Source organism: Pleuronectes platessa, chromosome 21 (genome assembly GCF_947347685.1).
Source record: "Pleuronectes platessa chromosome 21, fPlePla1.1, whole genome shotgun sequence".
Taxonomy (NCBI): Eukaryota; Metazoa; Chordata; class Actinopteri; order Pleuronectiformes; family Pleuronectidae; genus Pleuronectes; species Pleuronectes platessa.
Genome location: NC_070646.1, coordinates 10383518 through 10409185, shown reverse-complemented (window position 1 = coordinate 10409185; position 25668 = coordinate 10383518). Strand labels below are relative to the sequence as shown.

The 25668-nt window shown below is 41.3% G+C and overlaps 5 protein-coding genes and 1 long non-coding RNA gene across 10 annotated transcripts; 3 read left to right on the top strand and 3 right to left on the bottom strand.

Annotated features, from left to right (window-relative positions):
• Nucleotides 1–100: 100 nt before the first annotated feature.
• phkg2 (phosphorylase kinase, gamma 2 (testis)) lies at nucleotides 101–4120 on the top strand. Of its 2 annotated transcripts, none has more exons than XM_053413487.1 (10): nucleotides 101–320; nucleotides 585–696; nucleotides 1342–1517; nucleotides 1624–1678; nucleotides 1791–1856; nucleotides 2025–2188; nucleotides 2314–2404; nucleotides 2509–2662; nucleotides 2830–2955; nucleotides 3086–4120. In XM_053413487.1, the coding sequence occupies exons 2-10, from the start codon at nucleotides 602–604 to the stop codon at nucleotides 3329–3331; spliced, it is 1173 nt and encodes a 390-aa protein (XP_053269462.1). In that variant the 5' UTR covers nucleotides 101–320; nucleotides 585–601; the 3' UTR covers nucleotides 3332–4120. The 2 variants fall into 2 exon arrangements, with proteins under 2 accessions (XP_053269462.1, XP_053269463.1); XM_053413488.1 differs by lacking the exon at nucleotides 101–320 and adding an exon at nucleotides 325–454.
• On the bottom strand, nucleotides 4040–6493 carry cfap119 (cilia and flagella associated protein 119). 3 transcript variants are annotated; one of them, XM_053413490.1, is made up of 9 exons: nucleotides 6078–6493; nucleotides 5958–5992; nucleotides 5810–5875; nucleotides 5572–5735; nucleotides 5039–5109; nucleotides 4810–4926; nucleotides 4668–4728; nucleotides 4397–4477; nucleotides 4040–4285 (listed from the first exon to the last, which is right to left on the bottom strand). In XM_053413490.1, exons 1-9 carry the CDS (start codon nucleotides 6093–6095, stop codon nucleotides 4134–4136), a joined length of 765 nt encoding a protein of 254 aa, XP_053269465.1. In that variant the 5' UTR covers nucleotides 6096–6493; the 3' UTR covers nucleotides 4040–4133. The 3 variants fall into 3 exon arrangements, with proteins under 3 accessions (XP_053269465.1, XP_053269464.1, XP_053269466.1); XM_053413489.1 differs by having other exon boundaries at nucleotides 4397–4480; nucleotides 6078–6486; XM_053413491.1 differs by having other exon boundaries at nucleotides 4397–4480; nucleotides 5848–5875; nucleotides 6078–6485.
• A 2224-nt stretch (nucleotides 6494–8717) lies between these two features.
• si:dkey-220f10.4 (tubby protein homolog) lies at nucleotides 8718–13883 on the top strand. Its single transcript, XM_053414020.1, has 12 exons — nucleotides 8718–8759; nucleotides 10047–10206; nucleotides 10341–10564; nucleotides 10679–10805; nucleotides 10925–11080; nucleotides 11164–11378; nucleotides 11454–11615; nucleotides 11758–11870; nucleotides 12796–12910; nucleotides 12997–13095; nucleotides 13188–13359; nucleotides 13720–13883. Exons 1-12 carry the CDS (start codon nucleotides 8718–8720, stop codon nucleotides 13851–13853), a joined length of 1719 nt encoding a protein of 572 aa, XP_053269995.1. The 3' UTR covers nucleotides 13854–13883.
• Nucleotides 13884–15888: 2005 nt separating this feature from the next.
• LOC128426774 (interleukin-21 receptor) lies at nucleotides 15889–20618 on the top strand. Of its 2 annotated transcripts, XM_053413809.1 has the most exons (8): nucleotides 15889–16065; nucleotides 16927–17056; nucleotides 17344–17543; nucleotides 17617–17783; nucleotides 18194–18371; nucleotides 18587–18692; nucleotides 18804–18882; nucleotides 19306–20618. In XM_053413809.1, exons 1-8 carry the CDS (start codon nucleotides 15966–15968, stop codon nucleotides 19768–19770), a joined length of 1425 nt encoding a protein of 474 aa, XP_053269784.1. In that variant the 5' UTR covers nucleotides 15889–15965; the 3' UTR covers nucleotides 19771–20618. The 2 variants fall into 2 exon arrangements, with proteins under 2 accessions (XP_053269784.1, XP_053269786.1); XM_053413811.1 differs by lacking the exon at nucleotides 16927–17056 and having other exon boundaries at nucleotides 15931–16065.
• LOC128426777 (uncharacterized) lies at nucleotides 15967–18726 on the bottom strand. The gene is made up of 3 exons (XR_008333286.1): nucleotides 18524–18726; nucleotides 18177–18399; nucleotides 15967–17258 (listed from the first exon to the last, which is right to left on the bottom strand). It is a non-coding gene; the product is annotated as an uncharacterized LOC128426777 (long non-coding RNA).
• Nucleotides 20143–25087, bottom strand: ube2ib (ubiquitin-conjugating enzyme E2Ib). Its single transcript, XM_053413812.1, has 7 exons — nucleotides 24924–25087; nucleotides 23556–23634; nucleotides 23365–23448; nucleotides 22974–23046; nucleotides 22398–22507; nucleotides 21863–21942; nucleotides 20143–20931 (listed from the first exon to the last, which is right to left on the bottom strand). The coding sequence occupies exons 2-7, from the start codon at nucleotides 23619–23621 to the stop codon at nucleotides 20868–20870; spliced, it is 477 nt and encodes a 158-aa protein (XP_053269787.1). The 5' UTR covers nucleotides 23622–23634; nucleotides 24924–25087; the 3' UTR covers nucleotides 20143–20867.
• Nucleotides 25088–25668: the final 581 nt, after the last annotated feature.

Sequence of the window (25668 nt, the reverse complement as noted above, 5' to 3'; positions counted from 1 at the left end):
TTGGCTACATGTGACCATAACCGTTAAACATCGTTATTCAAGAGACATAAAATAATACAAATAAATCACAATACTGCAACCGTCCCCCCGGCCTCAGGGGGGCAGTACTGCAGCATCCTTCAGCAACGAGCTGTATCGAGTGAGCAGAATGTAAACAGGCGCTGGCTGAGTGACACTAGCACCAAAGGCAGCTAACTCTGGTCCAGGCGCCGCTGAGTCACAGTCATGGCATCAAGATAGTGGCCCAGAACGGATATGGCGCTTGCGATCTGATCTCTTATCGGGCATCTTCCCCTTCTTGTCGTTTTAGCGCGCACACGGTGAGTAGCTTCCTGGAGGGTCAGTGAACCCGCTGCTGTTACACGACCAAGCTAAAGCCGCTGTGCTAGCTCCCGGTCACGATGGACCAAGGGGCACATGTGTTGTTTTTGTGGATACGTGTTTAGTTCATCAAGCAGGTCACAACATTGTCCTGCCAAAGTTCATTTCGACCAAAACAAAACATCGTGCCTGTCATGAGTGAGCTAGGTAGTTCCTGTCACACACCACGACACGTGACTGACAGTGTGTTGTTGTTGTTTTAGATCCTTAAGCTGTCACCATGACTAAAGACATACTTGTTGGAGATGAGTTACCAGACTGGGTGGGAGCGAAGGAGTTTTACCAGAAGTACGACCCCAAAGAAGTGATTGGCAGGTGAGTCCATCCAATCAATCAAACTTCCTTGTGTGAAGCACTTCTCATACAAGTGAGTGCAGATTCAAAGTGATGAGCCGAGAACAGAGCAAACCACTCAAAATGGTTCCATTAAATGGATTTCAAAAGTGGACAATAACTACAATACATAAAAGTCAATTAAGTAGGATAAAAAAAACACAGGTTGATAATATCAACAGACATAACATTTCTAAATGATGATGTACAAATACCACACGTAATCAACCGCTAAGCTAAAAATACAAAAAATACTGATAAACATTTCAACACTTCCAGCTGCTCTCAGGTCCTCTTGAGTGCTCCTCACCAAAGATCTCTCTCTTACATTTTGGAGCAGCTAACTGGTCAGTAGCAGCAGACCTGAGAAGCCGTACTGGTTCATACACTTTGATGCACAACCACAAAGTGCTTTAAAACCATGAAAATCATCTTGCAATCAACATGGAAACTGAATAATTACATTATCGAAAGACCAGAAAATAGAGTTCTTCAGTAGACAAGCCTGCTGGGGGGGCTTTTTTTGTTTTGTGATGTTTTTGTGATGTTTTTGTTTATAATTAGGAGAATTGGATGAATACAAATCCAATCTGTAATCTATGTGTTCTCTGTGGAATGGTGACTCAGGGGTGTGAGCAGCGTGGTGCGCAGGTGTGTGCACAGACACACGACTCAGGAGCTGGCGGTGAAGATTATTGAGATCACGGCGGAGAAGATGACGGCCCAGCAGCTGGAGGAGGTGAAAACCTCCACGCTGAAGGAGATCCAAGTCCTCGACATGGTGAAGGGACACTCGTCCATCAGTATGTTGGAATTCTGCTCTTTTGGACTGCAGCACACTTGACATGCTCTTCTCCTGAGTGTTTGATGGTGTTGAAACTATTCTGTGTGTCTATGGTCCCCTTTTAGTTACTCTCATCGATTCCTATGAGTCCACAACCTTCATATTTTTGGTGTTTGACCTGTGAGTATGAAATCAAATAGCAAAAGTGTCCGTTTTTCTGATTCCACCTTAAAATATAGATTTTAATAGTCATGAAATCACTCTTAAATAAGATCCTTGTTTTCCTTTTCAGCATGAGGCGAGGAGAGCTGTTTGACTACCTCACAGAAAAAGTTACTCTGAGCGAGAAGGAAACCAGGTGAGCTCCAACATCAACACACTGCGTCAGCTAAGTGAATTTGTCATGGTTTTGACACAGTTGTTATTATGTTATTTTTGTAGCATTATAATGATTTGTGCTCGACTGTCTTTCCTACTGAGTATTTTACTGTTTGACGAATGGGGTTTTCTTTTTGCTCGACTGCAGGAGTATGGTGCGAGCTCTGCTGGAAGCGGTGCAGTACCTCCACTCCCTCCACATCGTCCATCGGGATCTGAAACCTGAGAACATTCTCCTGGACGATCAGGGACACATCAAACTGTCTGACTTTGGTTTCTCAGTGCAGCTACAGCCTGGAGAGAAACTCCGAGGTGATATTGTGTGACTGGAGATCACTGCGAGAACATTTATATCGTCGGTTATGTGAATCCTGTAGTTGTTATTTCTTACGGACGGAGGTTGAAAATCCTATTGTGTCAACTTTTCTTCTAATTAGAGCTTTGTGGGACGCCTGGTTATTTGGCCCCTGAAATACTCAAATGTTCCATGGATGAAATGCACCCGGGCTATGGCCAGGAGGTCGATCTGTGAGTCTTTTCTTTGGTCAATGACGCAACATCAATCTCTGTATAATTACGATGCCTGACGCTGGATGTGATCTCATTCCTGTTCACTTTTGTTTTTTGGTCAGCTGGGCTTGTGGCGTCATCCTGTTCACTTTACTGGCCGGCTCACCGCCGTTCTGGCATCGCAAACAGATGCTGATGCTGAGGATGATCATGGAGGGTCGCTACCAGTTCAGCTCCCCAGAATGGGACGACAGGTCGGACACTGTGAAAGACCTGGTAAGGGGATGATGATGGCCGACTGCATAAGTAATTAATATCTCATTAATTACCTTCCCCTACATTAGTCCTAATGTTCAAATGCCGTTGGTATTTTTGTGCTAAAACACAATATATTCTAATACCTGTATTAGTAAAATCAGTTTATTTTTGCTTGTGACACTCAGATATCCAGGCTGCTAGTGGTGGACCCAGCTGTCCGTCTCACTGCTGAACAAGCATTAGCTCATCCCTTCTTTAGACTGTACCAGAAGGAGGACGTGCGACACTTCAGCCCCAGAAAGACGTTTCGGGTGAGTCACCTGACCTACATTTCGATTATTTTAAACAAAAGCCTTGAAATGTCCGTTCAGAGACATGATGAGAGGCAGAAACAAACTTAGCTTGACTTTTTTTATCGGTTTTCCTTTCCTTCCTCCTCAGGTGCTGATAGTCAGCGTGCTGGCTTGCATCAGGATGTACAGCCGCTACCGCAAAGCTCGCCCATTGACCCGGGAGGTGCTCGCCAGAGATCCTTACTCCCTCCGCGGCGTGCGCAAACTCATTGATGGCTGCGCCTTCCGCATCTACGGCCACTGGGTGAAGAAAGGGGAGCAGCAGAACAGGGCCGCCCTCTTTCAGAACACAGCTAAGATCATGCTGCTGGGCCTGGAGGACTTTGAAACTTGAAAAGGTCGACGTAACTCCTAACCAACTTGATTTGTATTCAACCGTTTGCATGTCCTGTGACGTCCATTTTTTCTGTCTTTTTTACTTACTCTAGTTTACCATGTTTAATTTTATGATGAGAAATTCAGGGACCAGGACATTTGTTTGCATTAATGCGCAACAGAGGTTTGAATTGATAAGCATGCACACCCTAATACTCCTCATCTGCCTTTGGATCTAAGTGTGTTGCTGTCTGAAAGCCTTCTTCAGGTCATAGTGTTGGCAATCACTAGATAAAACCCATCACATATTATAAGCTGCAGGTACAAAATATATGTATATTTAGAGTTTTACCTGTTGATCGTCAGTAATAATGGAAGACAGGATGCGTTTTTAAGCACTGTGTGGCTGAGATGGACTAAAATCACTGTGGTTAAATATTTAGTAGATGATTATATTAACATATTGAAACTGATTTTACATATATTCCAGTGTTATGTGGACATGTGTGAAACATTCAAGTACAGTATCTGAAGTGTTTTTTCGGTCGAGCCTCATTTACCCATAATGCATGCGGTCATTCCTCAATAGGGAACCCACTTAAACTAACTGTGAAGACCCTTAAACACCATTCCCTACTTATTTCATTTCCCAGTGTGCTTAGTGGCACGTTACCTGCTGATTCCTGCCTGAGAAATGTACATTTTAATGTACAAATGCAAATATATGTTGTACTGTAAAAGAAGATAAAGGGTTTTATTGACAATAAAACACATTACAGTCAGAATTATCTTGTTCTGCAGGCTGTAAGTTTTATCACGTGTCATTTTTTGGCCTTGTGGTTGGGCTGCGGAGAATCTAACGTTTTGTGCTGGTCTGCAATTTCATTCATTCTCTTGTCGAGTTGTCCTGACAGAAGCATCATCTGATCCCTGACTTCTGTCTCTACAATTGCCTTCAGGTCCGACGTGTGACCTGAGTGTGAGGAAAGGAAGCAGTTATAAAACACAGTTTGAGATGCATTTCACTATAAAAAGGTCATTGCTGCACATTTGCACTCAGTCCTGCTATCACATGTAAACCTACCCAGCATGCTTTTTTCTTCCTCTGTGAGGGAAGTGTCCTGTGTGTCCGTGGAATCCTCTTTCATCGGTGCATCTTCGGCTCCTTCTATCATCAAATTTTTAAAAACAAAAAGAACATTTGAAAGAGTTATTAAATCTGGTCACAAGCCCTTCGAAAAGTCCTGAATATTTTAATGTCTGTGTGAATTAACATGCAACTGAACAAATGTATGTATGTCATAATGTCATTATTATTTTGAGAACTTTGATGGTACAAAAACTGGCATCATTACCTGCAGCAGAAGAATCCTCATCAGGGATCCCAACGTAAGTCAGTGACAAATCCAGTTTAACCTGAGGGGAATAACACAACATGATTCCAACACAAGCTGATGTAAACAATGTGTGTTGAATAACAAATATTTGGTCTCTTGCCTGTGGAGTGAAGATATATTTGTAGAGTTTGTAGTGTCTCATGTAGCTGTTGTAGATGTAGTTCAGGATAAAGTCGGCCTCCTTAGGGCTGAAGAGGTTGATACTGAAGGGGGGTCGCTGGAAGTGTGCAGAGACAGAGATGTGAAGATGGAGAGCTGTCACTTTACAATCGAGGAAATCTGTGGCTGTTCAAACGACAGTGAGTGGAGAAGATATGTCTTTTACTCACCCTGACAGAGTGACAGAGCAGCAGCTCCTTGCAGTAATCGAAACACTGCTCCAGGTTGTTGAGAGGCGTTTCTGTAAAGGAGTTTAAAAAATAAACAAGTTCAAAAGAACATTTCTATGAACTACCAAAACAAATAGAACTAATATTTATCCAGAGGCTGAAGTCGGAGATCTGAACTCAGTCTCCAGTGTGTTCGAAATTCTAAATGTTAATAATTTCTTACTTATTCGTTGTCTTAAATGGTAAATGTTTTTGTCTCCATCTGATACGGTGTTCTTTACAATCTTTTGCATGTCACGAGCCCCAGCACTTCACTTCAAGCCCAAGGACAGGAAGAGATAAGAGGACCTGAAGTGCTCACCACCAAAATAGATTGTTTTGGTACTCAAAGTGTTTTGCATATCTGCAGCTGCTGAATTAGATCCAAACACTTTTATTTGATAGACTTGACCTGGAAGTGTATTCAAACTCCAGACAGCTCATACTCCCATTTCCACTACCAAAGGGCAATGATAATTATCTGACTTTATTACCTATGTTAGCCTCATGGATGGACTTAATGATGGACAGCAGGGCAGAAGTTTGTTCCATGTTGAAGCTGAACTTTCTGCAGAAGATCACAGTCTGCACATACAGCTCCAGCAGAACTCCTCGTTTGGGTTCAGCGAGGTCAACTCCAAACACGCTGCCCACAACTCTGAGAGGGAGAAGAATTGGTCATGACGAATAAAGTCCGAAATAATGTGTTTTTTCCTGGCGGGGGCCGTAAACCTTTCGAGATCAGGACGAGACTGCGTGTTGTCGATCACCTCCATGTCATGGAAGCTTGCATCCGTCCTGAGAACAAGTGGATTCACTGTTACACAACACGTTGCCATGGCACACAACCCAAATAAACATCTCCCCTGCAGATACTCACCACAGCATCACTTTGGCTTTGAGGGTCTGTGGGACCTGGAAAAATAAAATAACACTTATATGCAAAACTTTTCAAGGCAATACTTGAATCCAATAAACGAAGAATATGTCAGATGTTTACCTTTATTGTCACGTCCATATTTTCTGTAGCGGGATGACGTGATAAAGCTCAAATCGTGGCAGCGGTGACTCGTACAGGCTCTTCCGGTGGCAAAAGAAACTGCCACTGATACGTTTTTTGGGGGATGCCACAATGTTTGGAGGCAGCTTCCTTTATTACCACGCCGTTTAGAAGCCGCTGCCTTTGTTGCCCCACTGTCCGAGAGCAACCACAGCTGGCTGGGATTTATTCAATGACCTAAATACTGGTTTATGAACGTTTATTAGATCGAACCCAGTATTCCCAGTATCAGTTACAGTGGGACTGATACTGTGCCTGAGTAAACTGTGATAAACCAAAGGAAAGATTTACATTTGTATCCTTGCCTTAAATTCTACATAAGTCCTTGACAACAACTGTACCAAAGAAGATGGAAGTACCACAACGTTACAGAGTTTTTACTAACGGTAGGACCAGGCACACTCCGCATTTACATGTATTCTCTCTAGGCTGAATAAATGTATTCAGAGTTTTTGTGTAACCACCCAGCAAAGGAAGACTCTATTTATTGGGGAATTCGGCCGAATTAAATCGAATACATTTGAGCACATAAAGACGAACAGAAGAAAACAGATGTGAAGGCAGCAGGGGGATTTCAAGCTCCAGTTCAATGACACAAAACATGGGCAAAGCATCAACAGCACTTCAGCAGAAACGGTACAAATATGACAAAGAAATAAGCCGCATAAACGAGCATATTTCACATTACAATACAGATCAATGATTCCTGGTGCACAGAACAGTAACACGCTGATTAACATTCAAAAACTACCTATAGATCTCAGAGAATAAGTCACAAACAGCGGTAGTTGCCCTGAAATCGCTGCAACTGCCATAACAAATCAGTGGCAGCTCCTGGTGCCACCGGAAGTGCCTCTACGAGCTGCCGCTGCCACGATACGAGTTTGTTGTCGCACTAAAAAACGCTCATAGTTCTCTCATAAATAAACACACAAGTCGAAATGTAGTTTTCATACTTAAAAACGATAAAGCGACCAACCGGCTACTGCGTCACATTCGTTAAATGTATGAACACACTCACGTCGAGCAAATCAATTTCAGTAAAGCCGAACCATTTCCGGTTTGACCTGTATCCTAGCAACGTTAGTCGCGGACTGTGGACACAAAAAATAAGTTGTTTTGTTTCCATCTAAATTTGTAGATAGTTAACAACAACAATAATGTAAAAAGCCAAGTTCAAAAATGAAAATAAAAACTAATTATAGAATTCACCAAAATAAAATAAAGGTATATGTTGAAGAAAGAGGATAAATTCAAGTAAAATATAATCTACATTATTTATGGGAAAAGTATGCAATTTATTACAAGCAGTGTACTTTTTGTCTTATTTCTTATCGAATCCAATCAACCTTACTCAATGATACAAACGGTTTCCTGATTCACATTAATAAACAGGTATAAAAATGCAATTCTTCCAGATCATATAATATAATACATTAGTATTTAAACATTATTCATATAAAAGGTGTCTTTCTGTGGACACTCTTCAAGGAGACCAAACAAAACCATTTCCCCATAGCAAGACTAAACCTTTATCGATATATATTCAGCAATAAAAGTGCAAACAAGTAAAAACATGGCTACTAAAGCAACAAGAGAGAGCACACAGTCGTTAATAATCAGTAGTATCAGTTGTTGGTAAGGTAGAGGAAGCATTAAAGCAGTATAAAAGTACAAGCTGTGAAGTATTACTATGAGCATGAGGAATAGTATTTATTTTAAAATGAGATAGTGGGGTAAGTACAGGTGTTAATATCTTTTCTTAACAACTTTATTGAAGTGTACAAAGATATCGACAGTGAACAGAAGTATGAAGTAATACATATATAATAATATGTAAGAAAATTGAAATAAAACACATTAAGGGTTTTAGGGATTCATCTATAAATTTCAGTAATAAGAGGTAATGACACAATTATATGGAAATCAGTTTATGAATCTGTTATTTTGCAAAAATAATAACCAGCGATGACAGTTATATCTTTAGAATGCAGGTCTTCAGTCTGTTTGAAAAATGGTTGTCATGGCAGCAGATGGTCTCTGTATCCATAGCAACGAGATGAAGCCGTTAGAGTGCCCTGGTTTTAACTGACGGAGCCGTCTGTGATTTAAAGGCTCTCTGGGTGACATGTTGTGTGACCACTGACACACACTGGACGACTCTGTGGAGCTTTGCAGAAATGGGCCGCCACTGCCGAGCCCGTGTGTGACTGCAAACTGGCTGCTGATGGAGAATGGCAGGGGACAGAAACCCACTGAGTTTCATCTGAACGCACCGAGGCCTCAGCCTCTCCGCGCTGCCGCCACAGGGAGGCCCAGACGACCGGCTGAGCCGTGCGCTGCAGTTTAAGAACTTTATCCCCTTTTAATCCACTTTGCCTTCTGCCACATGCAGGTGAGCAGAGTGTCAGATGGAGCGGGCGGCCACTGTCACACTGCTGCCAATTAATTACTCTGGGTGCTTTTCTCTCTTATAGACACTGACCTTTGGTGCTGCGTTAGATCTGTTGTTATACTATATATATTTTTTTTTTCTTTTCTTGATTGCTTATTGGTAACTCTGATTATCTTTGATCAGACATGGAGGAGCCGGATATGCGACAACAGAAGCTGGACAACCAGGTAAAAAAAACAAGATACTCTGATGTTGTTTACATGTAATAGCGCATGCTGAAGTTTTCCTACCAGTGAATTGAATTTATGAACATAGTATTTTTCCATTAATGAGATGAGTCATTATTAGATCATATATAAAAGGAGACAAAGCAACACATTTATACACGAATTTACAGCTGAGCAGTGGCCAACAAATGTAGCCCACAACCGATTGTACACAGTCCTTACAAAAAATACAATTTATATAAATGCCCTGCTTATTGTTTTTATTTTAGATTGACTTTGACTGATAAAACTGTGTCTGAATTAATCTGAAATAAATTTCAGCATGTGTGTTTTTGAGTATTTCAAAGCGGTGCAATAATTCTAATGCATTTCAAATAACTTTCAATCATAAAGTGATCATTGCAGTGTTTCTTGTGACGTGATAATTATAGTTCACAGTGGAGCAAAGACCGGAGCTGGAGCAGTTTGAAGGAGTTTAAATAGAGGCAGAGCTTTGCAAATACATAGAGCTTCATTTAGTCCCATGACATCATGGCTGCTTGTGTCAGAACCACCTGCTGTGTAGAGCTACTATACTCCACCGTATGTCAGCTCCTGGCTTATATCCTTTAGAGTGCCGTGATAATACCTTACACCAGTTGTTTCTTTTAAAGTTGTGAGTAAAGTTAAATTAGCTAAACCTATGTCATCACCTCCATCAAGGAAGTAATGTTGTCATTAAGTCAGTTTATTGCAACAGCTCCTGGGCAGATAACTGTGAAACTGGGTGGGAGGATGTGGTCCGGAAAAGACCCTTTAAATCATGGTGTTGATCTGGATCAGAGGGTGGATCCAGATATTATTTCCCCCCTTTCTTCAGCATCGTGAGAGGGTCGTTCTCAATATTTCTCAGACAATAATACACGGATCTTGATGAAACAAATCAGGCATGTTTAAGAGACTGATATGAGTGTGTTCAATTTGGTGCATATGCAACAACAACAAAAATCCAGATCTAGTGAATTTAAATGCGTGTCTGACAGGCCTTGGCGGTATCTTCAAATGCAATGAACGTTTCTATAGCTTTTACCAAACACTTTAAACAGGTATGAGAAAACGCCCTGAAAGAGGAAAGAGCACACACTATCAGTTTAACTGTACATTGTCTTTTTCTGAAATTAAAATTTGTTCAGAGCAACATAAATTTAAGATTTTACTGTTGTGCTGAATGTAAAGAGATACAATTACACAGTTTTCCTCGTGTAGAGACAAGAGGTCTAATGAAATCGAATCTTCATTCTGCCACAGCGAACCCTTCTGATCAAAAAGCAGCAAAAGAAGAGGGCGGACTCCCAAATGGTGACGGCCAACTGGGACACTCGCAAAAAGAACCTGAAGCTCAAAGCCTCCCAATCTGATGAGACCCCTCTGTTGATCAGCCAATCCCTGAGCAGCGCTTCCCTGAGTGGTTGGTATTTGAATAATTAATTATTTTATCAAGCATATCAATATCAGGTACTTTTTTATAAATTACCGCTTAGTAATGTTCACTTTCTTTAATAATATTGAAGAGATTTTTCTTTGTTTCTTTTTATCCTGGAGATCAAGTGGAGCACGCCCATGATAACCCAATGGATGTGATCACGTTGGGTGAATGCAACTTGACAGCCAGTGAGACTTTAGAGGAAACTCTTTCAGAGATGCCGGCTACTCCGCAAAAAACGAACTTGGAAACCGACAAAGAGTCTGAGGTGAAGTGTGAGGTGGACAGCGACGCCCAGGCGGAGGGGAAAAAGACAAAGAAGAAAGATGGGAAAAAAGAAAAAGCGAAACGAACTACAGGTACGTGTTCACTTTGGCGCTTAGACGGTCTGGAAATGACATAAATTACTGATTAATGATTGATCTGCAAATTACTGCTATTTACAGAGGTGGAACAGAACGACGAGAAGGAGAAAGAAAAAGACAAAGACCTGGAGAAAAAGGAGAGAAAAACAAAGACGAAGGACAAAGTGAAAGAATCTGAAGACTCCCAGAAGACAAACAAGACGAGCAAAGAACCAAAAAGTAACATCAGTGTTTGTGACTTTATCATTTAGACAAAAACAATGTCAAGGTTCTTAAAGACAGAAAAACTTTTTTTCACTCATTGAAGGCTCTGCATTAAGATCTAATGTCTTTTTCAGAGACGCATTTGCAGGAGGCCTCGACTCAAGAGGCAGAGTCGGTGGTGGAGGAGGCGAAGAAGAAGAAGAAATGTGATGAGAGTGACGATGAAGAGGACGACAGGTCAAACAGGCCGGTCCCTGAGTCGTCCAAGAAGAAAAAACAACTGGACACATGTGAGTGTGGCCCCATTGTTCTGATGATCAACTGAACAGTAGAGTCGTGGTAAAGAGCATCACTGCATGTTTGAACTCCACAGCCAGGTGCCAAATAAGTGACGAGAGCAGAGACGACGAAGTCCAGGAAAAGGAGAAAAAGGAGAAATCTGAGAAATCTGAGAAAAAGGAGAAAAAGGAGAAAAAAGAGAAAAAGGAGAAAAAGACAAAGGAAACGGAGAAAACTACGCCGAGTCTGGCGTCGCTGAACTCCAACTACAGAGCGAGCTCATCTTCAGGCAGCGAATCGAATGAAAGAGTGAGTCCTTGTTTGGGAGAACATTCCTATTGTGTTTGTTTTGTCAGGTCATTGTTACTTTTTTTCTCATTTCAGTCCACCTCTCCAATGTCAGTGGAGGATCTGGAGAAGTTTGCTTTGCGTCCTGCTCCCAGGGACGTAACCATCCAGTGCAGGGTCACCAGGGACCGGCGAGGTATGGAGAAGGGCATTTATCCGACGTACTACCTCCACATGGAGAAGGAGGATGGAAAGAGGGTAAGTGCGCTCACACAATCCGAACCGAGTCATTGCGCATGTAGATCTGAGCTCTGATAATATGAGGATCCTTTCATTTCTCTATCAAACTTCCCTTCTGCTTCTTGCACAATGTGTTTTTCCCTGCGCCGCCACCTCCAAGGTTTTTCTAATGGCGGGTAGAAAACGGAAGAAGTGTAAAACATCCAACTACCTCATTTCCACGGATCCGACAAATCTGTCCAGAGACACAAACTGCTACATAGGAAAACTAAGGTATGATCATTTTATTTCTACCCTGTGAAAATATTCAGTTGGCGATGCTGATTTGTCCCTGGTTTAATCTCAAATGCTATTTTGTCAAAGCGGAATAGAGATTACATGGCCTCCCTTTTTGGCATCTTAGACAGAATTAAAAATACAGCCTCCAGAAGCCTAAAGTTTCTGTTCCTCTCGTCCCTGAGTAAACACAACCAAGTCCCTGACCCCTAACTTTTCAATTTCAACATTTGGATCGGATATTTCTCATCATACTACATTAAACTTTTCATTCTGGTATGAAATTCATACTGAAGTAAAGCATATGTACAATAGCATTAAATGGAGAGGAAAGACAAGGGAACCTTCTTAAATAAACTAGAATTGGAAAACATATTCTTTTGGGATTCATTCATTGACAGATGTAATAATTTGATTTAGAAATGAATTGTGCCCGATTAAGACAGTAGGGTATTTTAGGAATTATTAGATTAAGATTTTAGGTGTTATTATATTATGTAGTAAAAGAAAATCCAACACCGAGATGTTGGCTGATTTGGCATTGATTATCTGAAAAAATAAATCTAATTGAGGTTTATTATTTTATGGATCTTACTTTATCATAAATAATTATGAATGAGAAGGAAACACAAATACAACCCAATTTTTAAAACTTGAATTCAGATGATCTTTACATTTCTGCTTTTTTTATTCTGTAAAATAAAGGTTTTCATATCAGCAAATAAAAACACAGATACTGGTATGTCTATGAAAGGCTCATATGGGCTGATATTATTGGCCAAGAAATAAATCAAACCCAGAGCTTCTTATCTTTAATTTTGGCAAAGTAGACGTATCCAGCTTTGGCCCCAGCATCATGTATCTTTCCCCCCTAACCCTAACCCTGACCCTGCAAGAACTAATAAGATCAGTCTGTCTATAGGTCCAATGTCCTGGGTACAAAGTTCACAGTCTATGACGGAGGAGAAAACCCAGAGAAGAAGCCCTTCATTAAAGAGAGTGAATCAGTGCGGCAAGAGCTGGCAGCAATTTGCTATGTGAGTCCAAATGTACATCCCATGTTTAGGGTCATATCAAGGTCATATCCAAAATAATTAAACACACTTTGTTTATCACATTCCAGGAGACGAATGTGCTGGGTTTCAAGGGTCCAAGGAAAATGACAGTGGTCATCCCCGGCATGCTGGGAAATGACGAACGGGTCTCCGTCTTACCAAAGAATGTACGATCATTTAGAAAACAGATCCTAAACTTTTAAAAACCTGTGGTGAAAGTTTGAAATAGATCTGAAACGTCTTCTTTCTTTTTCCTCAGGAGCTCGAAACTCTCCTGGGATGCCACGCGAACGGCAAGACGGACAAACTGGTCACACTGGTGAACAAATCCCCGAGCTGGAAGGAGGAGACTCAGTCCTACGTGCTCAACTTCCATGGGCGCGTCACCCAGGCCTCAGTGAAGAACTTCCAGATCATCCACCCTGACAACGGTAAACGATGAGACTGACTTCTCCTCTCTCTCTCTCTCTCTCTCTCTCTCTCTCTCTCTCTCTCCTCTGAAAAACCAGGAGATGAACAGCTGTCTTTGTTCTTCTTCTCTCTGTCTCTCTCTCTCTCTCTCTCTCTCTCTCTCTCTCTCTCTCTCTCTCTCTCTCTCTCTCTCTCCTCTGAAAAACCAGGAGATGAACAGCTGTCTTTGTTCTTCTTCTCTCTCTCTCTCTCTCTCTCTCTCTCTCTCTCTCTCTCTCTCTCTCTCTCTCTCTCCTCGAAACAACCACGAGTTGAACAGCTGTCTTTGTTCTCCTTCTCCTCTCTCTCTCTCTCTCTCTTCCCTCTGCTGTCTCTCCCAGACGACTACATAGTGATGCAGTTTGGCCGTGTGGCCGAGGACGTCTTCTCCATGGACTACAGTTTCCCCTTGTGTGCCCTGCAGGCCTTTGCCATCACCCTGTCGTCGTTCGATGGCAAACTGGCCTGTGAGTGACCGGCGCTGGTGTGCGCCTCAAGTGCTCAACTAGATTCTCCATCTACGTAGAGATCTGCACTAAAACTTTACCCATCGTTTTCCTCGCGGGATCACTTTTCACGTGTCCACAATAAATGTATAGACTTGGATTTCTGAGGAGAACCCGAATTATTTAACCACTCACTTTATATTGAAGTGGTGTAAGTTAGTACAGGTGAATTTAATGGTCTTTTTTATATCGGCGTAAAGGAGTCGTGCAATAAAATATGGAGGACAACCGTGTCAACACTACCAGTGAAATATTAAATTATAATAATGATACAAGTTTCTGTCTGTGAGTTGTTCTTTCTTAAAATCTCAAGGGTGGCTCAGTTCTATGTGTTCCTCTGCTCCAGTTATTGAATTACAATATACACATGTTTTCTCTCGTGTCTGTTTAATTTTCAAATCTGAATCAATTTTTAAAAAATCTAATGAAAAATACAAATTCATGCAGCTGCAATCTCCATCAGATGTCTTCACTATTTGTAACCTAAAGTAGCATATCTGGCTGTTTCCTATATCTTCAGGTGTTCACTTGTATCAGATGCAGATAACGCTGCCAGCCGCATCAGGATGTTTGCTCTTGCGCAATATAGAAACTTGTAAAATTCTTCATCAGCTCATCTCGCTCACTCTTTCACCACAAGCTCACCCTGTTGCACACTGAGTGGGGCCCAGCTACAACTCATGAAAATAGGCTCTCTGGGTGCACAGCTATTTTGGATCTCAAAAACCCACTGAAACCTCAATTCTCACAATGACAGGACCACCTGCATGTTCCTATGCTGTGTTTACTTCCTACTGATATGTTTCTTTGCCCGGCCTCACAGGTACACACTGCACACGTGAGGAAAGGTAATGCATCGCGCTCTTGAACCACAAGTGAACAGTCTTGCAAATTGGACTTAAGTATGATTTGTGTTTTCTTCTAAAAATACTGCAAAAAGCCTGAGCAACACCAAACTGGCACGGCGTCAACTTCCTGCTTATCTGTCCCTGCATGACTCCAGGCCCTGATCGAACATCAGCGTACGTACGTGCACATTGGTGGGTTTACAATCTCTCAATCAACGAAATCACTAACCTCAGAGGAAGGCATAGGCTTTGCTTTCAAACCCTTATCTTAGGACGGAATCTCTGTAGCACTCTCATGTTGGTACACAACACATTGCTCAACCCACCTGTCGGCTGCACAGTGAGGAGTAGATTCAAGTGTCAGGTTTTAGAACTTTTTGACAAAGTAGACAACTTCGAATAACTTTAAGAGCCGTAGGACATGTACATGCCTACTTACTATAAGTGTATAAATCATACTCAATTTAATTCAAAGAGGAAACTCCTGGACTGGTGAAGCAAAATTTGTATTCTTAAAAACCTTATCATAATGTTTTTGTGCAATAGTTAAGAATGTGATATTTTGGACACTTGAGTGCAATTGTTGTTTATGAATTTCAAATTAGTTTGACATTTAGCAGACATATAATAAATAGAATAGGCCTAAACTGCAGATTTATTTTAGATGAGTGATTATAAAGGACGTATAGAACCGGAGCAGAACCTTTCCTTCACTGTTGCATGTGTATTTGCACGTTCTTTCGGCGTCTTACCAACCAATCAAAACGAATCCCACAACAGTGCTGATGTGAATGTCCTCCAGCTTTGTGCCTGTTTGGTAAATACAAGTTCGAGGGAATGAATTTGCATGCACCTCCAGTTTTATTATGAAGCATCGAATACATCTGAAACTGGCAACATTTCAGATGTATTGCAAATGGTGTTTAAAACGGGGTCAGCCACTGGTGAAAGTGTTCTATGGCTTAACCACGTTTTATAAAAAGGCACCAGACTCATTGTTCTGAGACTGTGTTGCCGTGAGACTACCTTTGTCAAACTGCAGCCTTAACCCCGACTGCTCTTAAAAAAGCACATCCTCTATCACCAACATGTGAGTGATAGCTATCAGGGTAAGAAAAAAAAAAACTGAAAAAAAAACAACTCTGCCTCTCTCAGTCGTTGATAAACACAGGTTTTACCAGAGCGTCCTGACAGGTTGGCTCAGTTCAGACGCCTGGGGGCCGAGGTGATGTGATGGATCGGAGCTCGACATTGAGACTGAGGATGATTCGGCTGAACGTGGTTCTGCTCCTGTCCGCCAGCATCATCTGTCTGCATGGGAATCCTATCTCAGGTGATATCTCTTCCAATATTCTTTAAAATGTTAACATCTCTTTCGCTGACTCTGATTTTGAAGGGACCTCAGGTATGGGTTACATGACCATTGACCTTCGGGCAAAGGCTGACAAGCTTTTAAATTGTGGGGAAAGTCTTTGTATTGATGTCCTTTGATCAGTATTTGTAACCAGTGAATTCATGGTGACTCCTAATGTGTTAAAAACTGTAACAATCTTTTATTCAAAGTTTAAAATCTTATAACAAGTAATGATAATAACAGTAATTCTTCTTGGACTGGAAGGTGTAAAGTCATCTTCTGGAACAAAGTCGAACAGCATTAAAAATAGACAAAGAAAAAAGGATAATCACTGTCTACCAGATTTAACTGACGGTAAATGGATTGTGTCTATACAGCACTTTTCTGGTGTTATTTCCCACCCAAGCACTTTACAATACAAGTCACACTCACATTCATGCAACACTTCTAAAAATGGCCCTAATTGGAGCCAGTCACTTTCACTCAGATCAGCGCAGATCAAAGTGTTTCATAATTGACTGATGAGCCAGAATAAGACAGAAACAAATCTAAATGCTGATGAAAATAAAAACATACAATAGATTTGAAAAGCTAAAGAACAATTAGAAAACTAATAGAACGATTCAATAGCTAGAAGAAAAAAGTCAATAAAAAGTAATATTATATAATAAGATTAAAAACATAATCTAATAATAATACAAATTATATTAATGCGATAAACTAATGTTTAAGAAAAACTGACCTTTCCTCAAAGCGACACAACTCATTTTTGGCACCTGACAGACCAAATACAACACATGCTTCTATATTTACTTGTGTGCTTGTATAATTACTCTGTAGACGACCACGATCTTCACTGTGTGAATGATTACTTGTTCACGGTCAACTGCACCATGAGCCTCAGACCATCAGAAGACACATCCGGCAGCGACAGCTCCTACTGGCTCAATTTCACAGAAACATTTGAACCGTGAGTCACTTTCAACTGAAACATAATAATGATAAATGACCATAAAGCGACACTATGCAACTCCTTTACCTTTAAATATAAGGGCGTGCACCCCCGGTCCTGTTCCCCGTTGATTGAATTACCTCTATTTAAGAGGCTGCAGGTGATTGTGGGCGTCCAACAGAATGAATCCCCCCGGGTTTCTGCAGAGGGCGCTGTTGCTCTGTAAAAGTTACACAGCGTGGCTTTAATTTAAATGAGACGATGTTGTCTCTCTAGTTTCTGATTCTCCTCTCCTCCTCCTGCAGGAGGATGTTTCAGTGCATGCTGACAAACACCGACAGGGATTATTTCTGCTCTGTTAAAACCTACGATATGACGCCTGACGACGATTCTCCAGAGACGTTCTCAGACACAGATACTTTTAAAATCTCACTCTGTCGCAACCACACTGATGGATCTGAAATGTGCGAGGAGCTGGATGGCGAATACACACCTCAAACCAACAGTAAGGACCCCACAGATTTTGGGTTGTCACATGTGTGTGCATGATGTTTGTCTGATACGAGTCCTCTCCACAGTTAAACCAAACGCACCGTGCTGCCTCACGCTCAGCCGGAACTCAAGTCAATACCACTTCACCTGGAGCAGCACCTATGAGGAATATGAGCCTTACATGGCTTTGGTCCAAGACTTCAAGTATCAGCTTCATTATTTCAGAAGAGGAGTCGAACACGACGACAATGAGGTAAACATAGAGAATAATGCAAAGCTTCCTTCTTGACCCACACGCCTCCTTTCCACCGCGTTTCAAAGAGCAAAAAGAATATTGTCAATTGTGAAATTATTATTGTAGAATTTTGTAGGATTAAACCTTTTTCAATCCCATTATTGATTCAGTCAAACACTTTCACTCACTAATCCTCTCATGGTATTTGTGAGTAAAATGATCTAATCTCCAATTTCCAATATTAACAATAGCCTGTCACATCTGAAAAGGAACAATGCAAGTAGTACAATCCAAAACAGAATAAGATAAAATACTATAGTTTCAAGCACAGTAATAGTTTAGTATATGCTATACAATAAAGTAGGGCCCTGTGCAGGACATTTATCTAATTTCCAATAAGATCCTACCCACTTCTTCTTTTCTTGCAGGTGATCTCTCATGATATCTACACAGAAAGAACAAACTATTCTGTGGACGATGACGTGTTCATGCTGAACGCAGAGTACACTGCCAGTGTACGGTCCAGTCCCAACCTGGTTTTTTACCAGGGACAGTGGAGCGACTGGTCCGCTGAGGTTCATTGGAGGACGGGGTCGGCCATCACTGGTGAGTCCCATTGTCATCAACAAATCCCCTGCAAAGCACAGAGTATATTGTCTTCTTTTTTTATTAACCAGTGAGTTTCTTTGTTGCCATCGTTTTGGAGGAAACCTGGTGAGAAAGCTGCATTTTCAATTTTGCATTTCAAGAATTCTAACCTTCAAAATGTCTCTGCATGCATTTCAACCGACGACTTTCCTCCTTTCCCTGTCTCACTGCAGAACTTCCCAGAAACACATTTTTTACGAGGCTGGGGATGAAGGTGTTCCTCACCTTATGTGTGCTGGTGCCACTCATCCTCCTTGTGTGCTATGCTCCTGTAAAGAGGCAAGTCCCTCTTCAAGCTCCTCCTCCTCAAATCCTGAACCACACGATAGCAAATGGCACTTTTAGAGATCAATAAACTATATACTATCTTTATATCCCTCATACTTACAGGTGGAGGCAGAGGGCCTTCATCCCAAGTCCAGCTCCCTATTTCCACACCCTGTACTCCGACTGTCAAGGAGATTTTAAGGTAAATTAAGCCTGCCATATAGTAATAATAATAATATTCATGTCTTGAGAGTGTGCCTAAAAGTGCAGTGTGTAGAATATATTGCCACCTAGTGGTGAAGTTGAATGTTGCAGCTGAATCCCCCTCACCTCAAAGCCCCCCTTTCCAAAACATGAGAGAGAACCAGTGGAAGCCTTCAGTTGTCAGAAAAACTCCAAAAGTAAAAAAACATGGCAGCTTCCGTAGAGAGGATCCACTCCTGATGTAAATATAAAGTATTTGAATATAAAGGGCCCATTCTCGGATAAAGAAAACAATTCCTAGTTTAGATGAAACACAACAGTAAAAACATCACTAGGATTATTTCATATTCACTTTCCTGCCAATAGATCCCTTTAGCCTAAATCTCACACACTGGACCTTTAACCATGATTTTAAATGTAGAGATGGGTGATCACACAAGAAGGCACAGCAGACACGCCGAAAGCAGAGGCCTCGCTCCAAATGGACACCCTGACCCAGTGTGCAGAGGTCCCAGAGGACGAGCTCCACCCCCACCTTCCCCACCGGCTGATGGAAGGCAGCGTGTACAGTAACCTAATCAACCCAGAGTGTGATACCTCTTGCCTGGGCGTCCCGTATGCTGTGAACACCATGGGGCCACTGTCAGCTCCAGGGAGTCTGACCCTTTGTTATCAGTCTGGCAGCCCAGCTGAGGGGGACTCAGGGTGCTGGCTCTGCAGCGACTCCTCCCTGCAGAAGGACTCTCTTTGGTACTTTAGTAAATACTGCACCCTGGACAGCCTCACGCAGTCTAATCCACTCACAGCAGAGCATGATGGCCACTTGTCAACAAAATGTTCCTCACAGCGGATCATCAGCATGGAGGCCACTGGGGAAACACAGTGATTAGTGTGTGTGAAGTAACTAGGGCAGGATAATAGTTACAAATCTAGTTGTAAACCAAGCTGGCCCATAAGTTTAACCTCCAGACATGTAGTGCTTCACAACGCTGCAAACGGCTACTTTAAATGCTTTATAACTGTTCATAGTCCAGTGGTGAGAAGCCATTATGCCAATCAGCTATTATAAGATGCTACAGCATTATGTTAAATGTAAATATATCAATGTATAACCTTTGTTAAGCACTTGCAAAAATAGCTTTCACAGATTTGAGGCAAAACTATTTTTTAGACTAATTGTACATGATTGAATATTTTGCTTTGTTCCTACCGGCAACAATCTTATTGTATTTTCCTTGTGTAATAAAGATACTGCAAACATTTTGTAGAAAGTTTTATTTACGCCAACACATACATGAACAAAGCACCATATAACCTTAAAGTCTGATACAGAAGTAAGCCTACCTGCCTCAGTCGTTGTGGCCATTTTTATTTATTCCATAGCAAACACTCTGAATAACAAAAAGACAGCCAAGGCAGCAGATTCTATCATATATTACAGCATGCTGAATAGAAAACCTGGGAAAGAGAATTAGACAGAGCCATCTAGAGACACTAGTGAGATACAACAGTATAAAAGTGCCATTCATTATACAGCAGTTGAAATACTGACAATGAAATAAGCTAATTTTACATTAATTTGATGGAAAATAAAAGGGGAAAACAAAGGAATAGACCCTGTGAAAGAGCAAAATAAACAAGGGACATTTTCTTCCTTGAACACTGATGACAGCCAGTTTGCATTGTGTTGATGAAACTGGTACCGAGCTGTGTCCCTTGCATCACATAAGACAATTATTGTTTAAAAAGAAATAACCAGGGTGCTGAAGCACCCATCCCCTCCCAGCATTATGCGCCAACCGGCAATTAAGGACAAAAAAATGATAGGTCAGAAGAGAGCGGATGGCACAGAATGTGTGGAGTTTAAATAGAAGTCTTTAAGCAAGTCCCGGTGTGAGAGGAGCACATTCATCGAGAGACTGAGAGGGGAGGTGATTCTTGTTAAACCCATTCCTTCTGCTGCAGCGGAGCAAGTCTTCTCCTTTACGATGGGGAGAACTTTTTGGCTTGTGCTCGGACTCTTTTTTCATATTCTACTCTGTTTTGGCTGCAAAGGAGTTTAAAAAAAAATAAGGTTATAATGATGTTATAATCTTTTATTCAAAAATAATAATATATTCTTATATTTATACAAAAAAATGAAACTATCAGCTTTGACCAATGAAACCAAAAGCCAGGCGTCATATTTTTTGTAAATATTACTTTTCATGCTGTAAAGCAGGACACATTTTTTAGATGGGTGTTAAACAGGGAAAGACTTAAGATATTGAACACACAAAATAAAAGCATCCTTAGGTTCAGATAAACATACACAGGCTCTGTAGGTTTTAAATGTGAGGCATGTTTTAAGACTCTCGTCAAACTGATTACTAATCATCCTGGTCACATTTACCAATGTGTTCTCATCAGGAAGGAGATTCATTGCCAACAGGACTGGTTAGCGGAGGAAAACACATTTCAAGTGACATAGAAATAAATGTACTTCAATAATGATAAAAGTAGATCTGCAAGTTTAATTTATTAACTTATATAACTTTCCTAGTTTAGCCTAGTGTCGGGATTTAATTCACCTTATAGATTTGTACTCTGTCTTCATCAGTTCTCTCACATGCAGTATACTGTGGACACATAGTACTCTAACGGGGTACTGTGTAAATTCAGACATGGTAGTGTCCCAAATCCAAATTGCTGTGCACTCACCAGAAAGTTCACTCAAAACATGACTGTATCCCACAAGCTGCGGTGTTCACTTGACTGAATGAATGTTTACTAATCTGCCTACTGTCATGCAACATCATGCCGCATAGGTTTCTCTCTATAACTGTGAGCTCTCCATCTTAAAGATGTTTTGATTCGACACTGTACAAATACAATTGAATTGTGTCTGTGTGGTACTGTACACAAGAGATCAGCAGTTCACACACACTTCACTTTGTCAGCACCATGTTTGAAAAGATATGAGCTCCAGCGTCACTTACCAGTAGATTGTGTAAGCCTCTGCTTGAGCTGGATCCTGGATATTTGGCTCATTTAGGAGTTCCTGGATACCTAATAAGATCTAAAGGATACATAAACCAAAGAGATGCATTTATGTCATAATAAAATGATTTATTAATTTTGTTATGGGGTCAGGTCTCTTTTTTTTCTATCTTAATTTTCCAGTAGGTTACATTAAAGAGTTGAATAAATGGAATAATAAGCTGAAAATAATCAATGTTTCACTTGAACGTAATTCAAGTTGAATATCAATAAATGTAGTTTACTGCTTAATATATCACGTATTCAGTAATTTCTTCTAAGATTTAGCAGATTATGAAAACATAAATGAGGTATCCAAAACTATTTATAAACACTTAACTGTATTATTCAATTTTTCTTCAAGAATTGTTGAAGTGTGTCATATGAGCATCCAGAAATACAAGTGGGTGTTTAGATTTGAAGAGTGAAACCACAGAAAAAAAGACTTAGGGAAAAGCAGAGTGGTGTAAATAATGTGTGCTGGGCAATCCAAACCTGCTTTATTGTGATGGCCGGTCTCCAGTCTTTGTCCTCCTCTAGAATAGATAGGCATACTGTGCCTGATGGATACACATTTGGATGGAAGAGCGGAGGCTCAAATTTACCTGAAACATAATAACAAAAAGCATCCAGGTCCATTAGAAATGATCCATTGAGCTCGACAAATCAAGCAACAATGAGTTAAGGAAAATGATTTGCTACTAAAATGAAAAGGAGCAGATCAGACACTGCTCATGTTAATTATGAAATCCTAAACATCAACAACAATTATTACTACAGTTTTACCTCATTATTATTATAGTAACCCTTTAGCAAAATCTATTAAAGCCGTGGATATACATTTTCTTCATCACAGACAGTCTCGTTCTGCCATTAGAGTTAGGGTCTGTTGTGACAGGGTTGACTGTACCTGGGCCATTTCAAACTCCAGGTCTGCTCATTTTCATATTTGTGATTGTCAATTAGCAAACTAACAAACCAGATTGTTAATTGTTCAATCTGAAGGATAGAGATTAAAAAAATGCTAAACGTTGTGATACCGGTGGACAGAGGTCCGGCAGTGCAACTCACATTTCGGCGGTGAAGAAGGATAGTCATCCTTGAACAACATGCGCAGTTTGAACAGGCCTCCTTCCCACGGAGTCTGAGGAAACACACAAAAACACAAAAGATGACCTTGTTATACTAATAACCTGTTTAACTTAAACAACATGAACTATCACTCTCTTCTGTTCCTTATAAATTTGAATTGGTTTCCTATTCACTACCAATGTTGCTGACACATTAAGAAATGCGAGACACACCTCTACAGCTGTGATTGTTCTGTACTAGAGCCGGTTTCAAACTATACATACTCTTTGCATCAGCTGCAGGAAAGTCATTGTTTTATCAAGCTCATTTAGCAGTAGCTGCTCTGCAAGACAAATATTTTCCAAATGCAAACACATTCAAAAAACGTTACCCCCTTCTTGCCAGGAATAGCACATTCCCAATTCATGAGATTCATGGTTCCATCTGGATTTTTTGTTGGTACAGCAACAAATCCCTGGAAAAATTAAACAGACGAGTGCAAACAGTTAGGACACCGGTATTTATAGAAGAATGGAAATTGGAAGAAGACTTTCATAGAGAAGTCAGAAATACACCACTTACAAAAGGATGGTCCTTCCGCCATGCCTTGCGCTCCTGGGCAAGCCGGCTCAATGCAATGCCTGACATGATGTGTGGACTCCTGTAACGACAAAAGAGACCAGGTCAATTCAATGGAAACACTGGTCAGAATGAAATCAAAATCATAAACATTTGCCGGCCATGGTTTCCTTCATATACATGTTTGGGGCTTTTCTCGGCATTATATCAATGAAAGACAAACATTTGGGCTTTTTGATCATTAATAAAACAATGTAATTGGTAGCGGCAGTGCATGATTTCATTTTCATTATAGACAATCGCAGTTCTAATTTGTGGAGAAGTTCCCAGACAAGGTTTGGTTTCGCTATAACGGTGAAAGGTACGTGCTTTCTTCTTCACTGTGATGATAGTGATTTCATGCGGCGACATGACACATGAGGATGAAACCTGACATTATCCTTGTGACACATGTAAACGATAAAGATCTTCATATACAGGGATCCACAAGTAAATCAAATACACTATCCTTGAGTATATGGAACTTTATTATGAATTCTCTGTGATGATAAAGATCTCGACAGTAACGATGCTCTGGGTGTGATGTCCCGAGTGGAAACAACAAAACAAGCAACAACTAGTTACTGGTCCCTCATTAACCGACTTTTCAACAGGAGGGTTGCAGCTTTAATTTGGACACAGTGTTATATTCAGGGCAGAATGCTAACTACTGTCCACCAACCACGTTGTGAATGCGCCTTTAAGTGGGTTTGTAGGGACATTTCTGTAAAGCTATGCGGGCTAATCAAGCTAGCAAGCGGTGATTACATGCCCACACAAGCCGCTCGCTCCGCTCTTTACGCGCCCCTTTTAAAACCCACATGGGCCCGGGAGGCGACACCGTTAGCTTCAGGTTTGTATCGCGGTCTCTGGGCGATTGGTGCAAACTCGCTGTCAACACTTAACTATCAAAGCTAACTGATCAGCGGGCTAGCCGGTTAGCCGGGCGAGCTAACTCATGTGCGCCAGAATCGTGCTACATCCCGACGGGCGCTGGCGCTGTTAGCGGCGGACACGGCCTGATGCAGCACAAAATTGCGCAAATGCACTTGATTTGAACGCAGTTTTTTTGGGGGGGTGAGAAAAGGTGATGGCTGCTTTTCGACTGGCGCTTCACGGCGAATCTTCCGAAACAACAAACGGGGGTGTGAGATGCGGCTCGGGGGGGGACCCAGACCACAAGCCATTTAAGAATAGAGACAAAGAACGCCACAGCTAAAAGGCGCACATTTGTGCATTACCAAACTAGCGAAAATGGCGCAAACTGAAGCGGGTAAAATGTCCCAATACACGACAAAAGGGGCCCGCTGGGCTGCGGAGGCGCGCTCCTACCTTTCAGAATGGCTGCACTTGCTCGGGTTAGTAAGCGAAATGAATTAATCGTGCTCAGATCCCGTTAAACCTCGTAAAGTTTCCCTCCTGAAAAACCAGCCGCTCCGACTCCAGCTAGACACACACACAACGCAGCGACATGGTCATCCGTCCTTCACTTCCGTCTTCGTTTAAATACCCATAGGAAGAGCGGAGTACGAGTCGATCGTCGGGTTCCTGGGTGAATCTCTCCAGCTGTCGTGGAGTCAGCAGAAAGACTCCACCTGCTGAACCGTTCATTAATTTATATGCTAGTGGATTAGCATAGCCTCTGCTAAAAGCGCCCGTCCCGTTGAAAACAGCCGTTAATCTTGCCCTTTGCGGTTGTTGCTCATCGCGCATGCGCGCCGTGGCTTAGTGGGTTGCGTGTCTAGAAATCAGAACAATTTGTATTTACGTGTTTGAAATTCACCTGAGGCTCGTTGTGTTTCTTTCTCGATTTGATTCGCCCTCTTCATATGAAACCTTTTTTAAAGATGCGAAATAAGTTTGATTTCATACAACAGGAAGGCCGGGAGATTTCTATCTTGTTGAATGAAACATCTTTGGCCACACTGAAGGCCGTTAACCCAAACGGCGACTTCAGACGAATAAAACAAAAGTTGTTCAAAATTACAAAATAACTAATATCAAACCGACATTAGGTTTTTGGCTGTAAAACACACGTTATAAATGTTGCCGTCATAATCCAATGCAGGTTAAAAAT

What these genes read in the sequence shown, in the direction of transcription:
- phkg2 (XM_053413487.1), top strand. Translation starts at nt 602, where the DNA reads ATGACTAAAGACATACTTGTTGGAGATGAGTTACCAGACTGGGTGGGA. An exon ending in GAAGGGACACTCGTCCATCA is followed by an intron (nt 1,518 to 1,623) that starts GTATGTTGGAAT and finishes GTCCCCTTTTAG; the next exon opens with TTACTCTCATCGATTCCTAT. An exon ending in CTGAGCGAGAAGGAAACCAG is followed by an intron (nt 1,857 to 2,024) that starts GTGAGCTCCAAC and finishes GCTCGACTGCAG; the next exon opens with GAGTATGGTGCGAGCTCTGC.
- cfap119 (XM_053413489.1), bottom strand. An exon ending in AAAGCCAAAGTGATGCTGTG is followed by an intron (nt 5,876 to 5,957) that starts GTGAGTATCTGC and finishes ACTTGTTCTCAG; the next exon opens with GACGGATGCAAGCTTCCATG. An exon ending in TCTCGTCCTGATCTCGAAAG is followed by an intron (nt 5,736 to 5,809) that starts GTTTACGGCCCC and finishes TCTCCCTCTCAG; the next exon opens with AGTTGTGGGCAGCGTGTTTG.
- si:dkey-220f10.4 (XM_053414020.1), top strand. Translation starts at nt 8,718, where the DNA reads ATGGAGGAGCCGGATATGCGACAACAGAAGCTGGACAACCAG. An exon ending in AGAAGGAGGATGGAAAGAGG is followed by an intron (nt 11,616 to 11,757) that starts GTAAGTGCGCTC and finishes GCCACCTCCAAG; the next exon opens with GTTTTTCTAATGGCGGGTAG. An exon ending in TCTCCGTCTTACCAAAGAAT is followed by an intron (nt 13,096 to 13,187) that starts GTACGATCATTT and finishes CTTTTTCCTCAG; the next exon opens with GAGCTCGAAACTCTCCTGGG.
- LOC128426774 (XM_053413809.1), top strand. Translation starts at nt 15,966, where the DNA reads ATGGATCGGAGCTCGACATTGAGACTGAGGATGATTCGGCTGAACGTG. An exon ending in ATACACACCTCAAACCAACA is followed by an intron (nt 17,544 to 17,616) that starts GTAAGGACCCCA and finishes TCCTCTCCACAG; the next exon opens with TTAAACCAAACGCACCGTGC. An exon ending in ACTGTCAAGGAGATTTTAAG is followed by an intron (nt 18,883 to 19,305) that starts GTAAATTAAGCC and finishes TTTTAAATGTAG; the next exon opens with AGATGGGTGATCACACAAGA.
- ube2ib (XM_053413812.1), bottom strand. Translation starts at nt 23,621, where the DNA reads ATGTCAGGCATTGCATTGAGCCGGCTTGCCCAGGAGCGCAAGGCATGG. An exon ending in CTATTCCTGGCAAGAAGGGG is followed by an intron (nt 23,047 to 23,364) that starts GTAACGTTTTTT and finishes GTGTTTCCTCAG; the next exon opens with ACTCCGTGGGAAGGAGGCCT. An exon ending in CGGCCATCACAATAAAGCAG is followed by an intron (nt 21,943 to 22,397) that starts GTTTGGATTGCC and finishes TGTATCCTTTAG; the next exon opens with ATCTTATTAGGTATCCAGGA.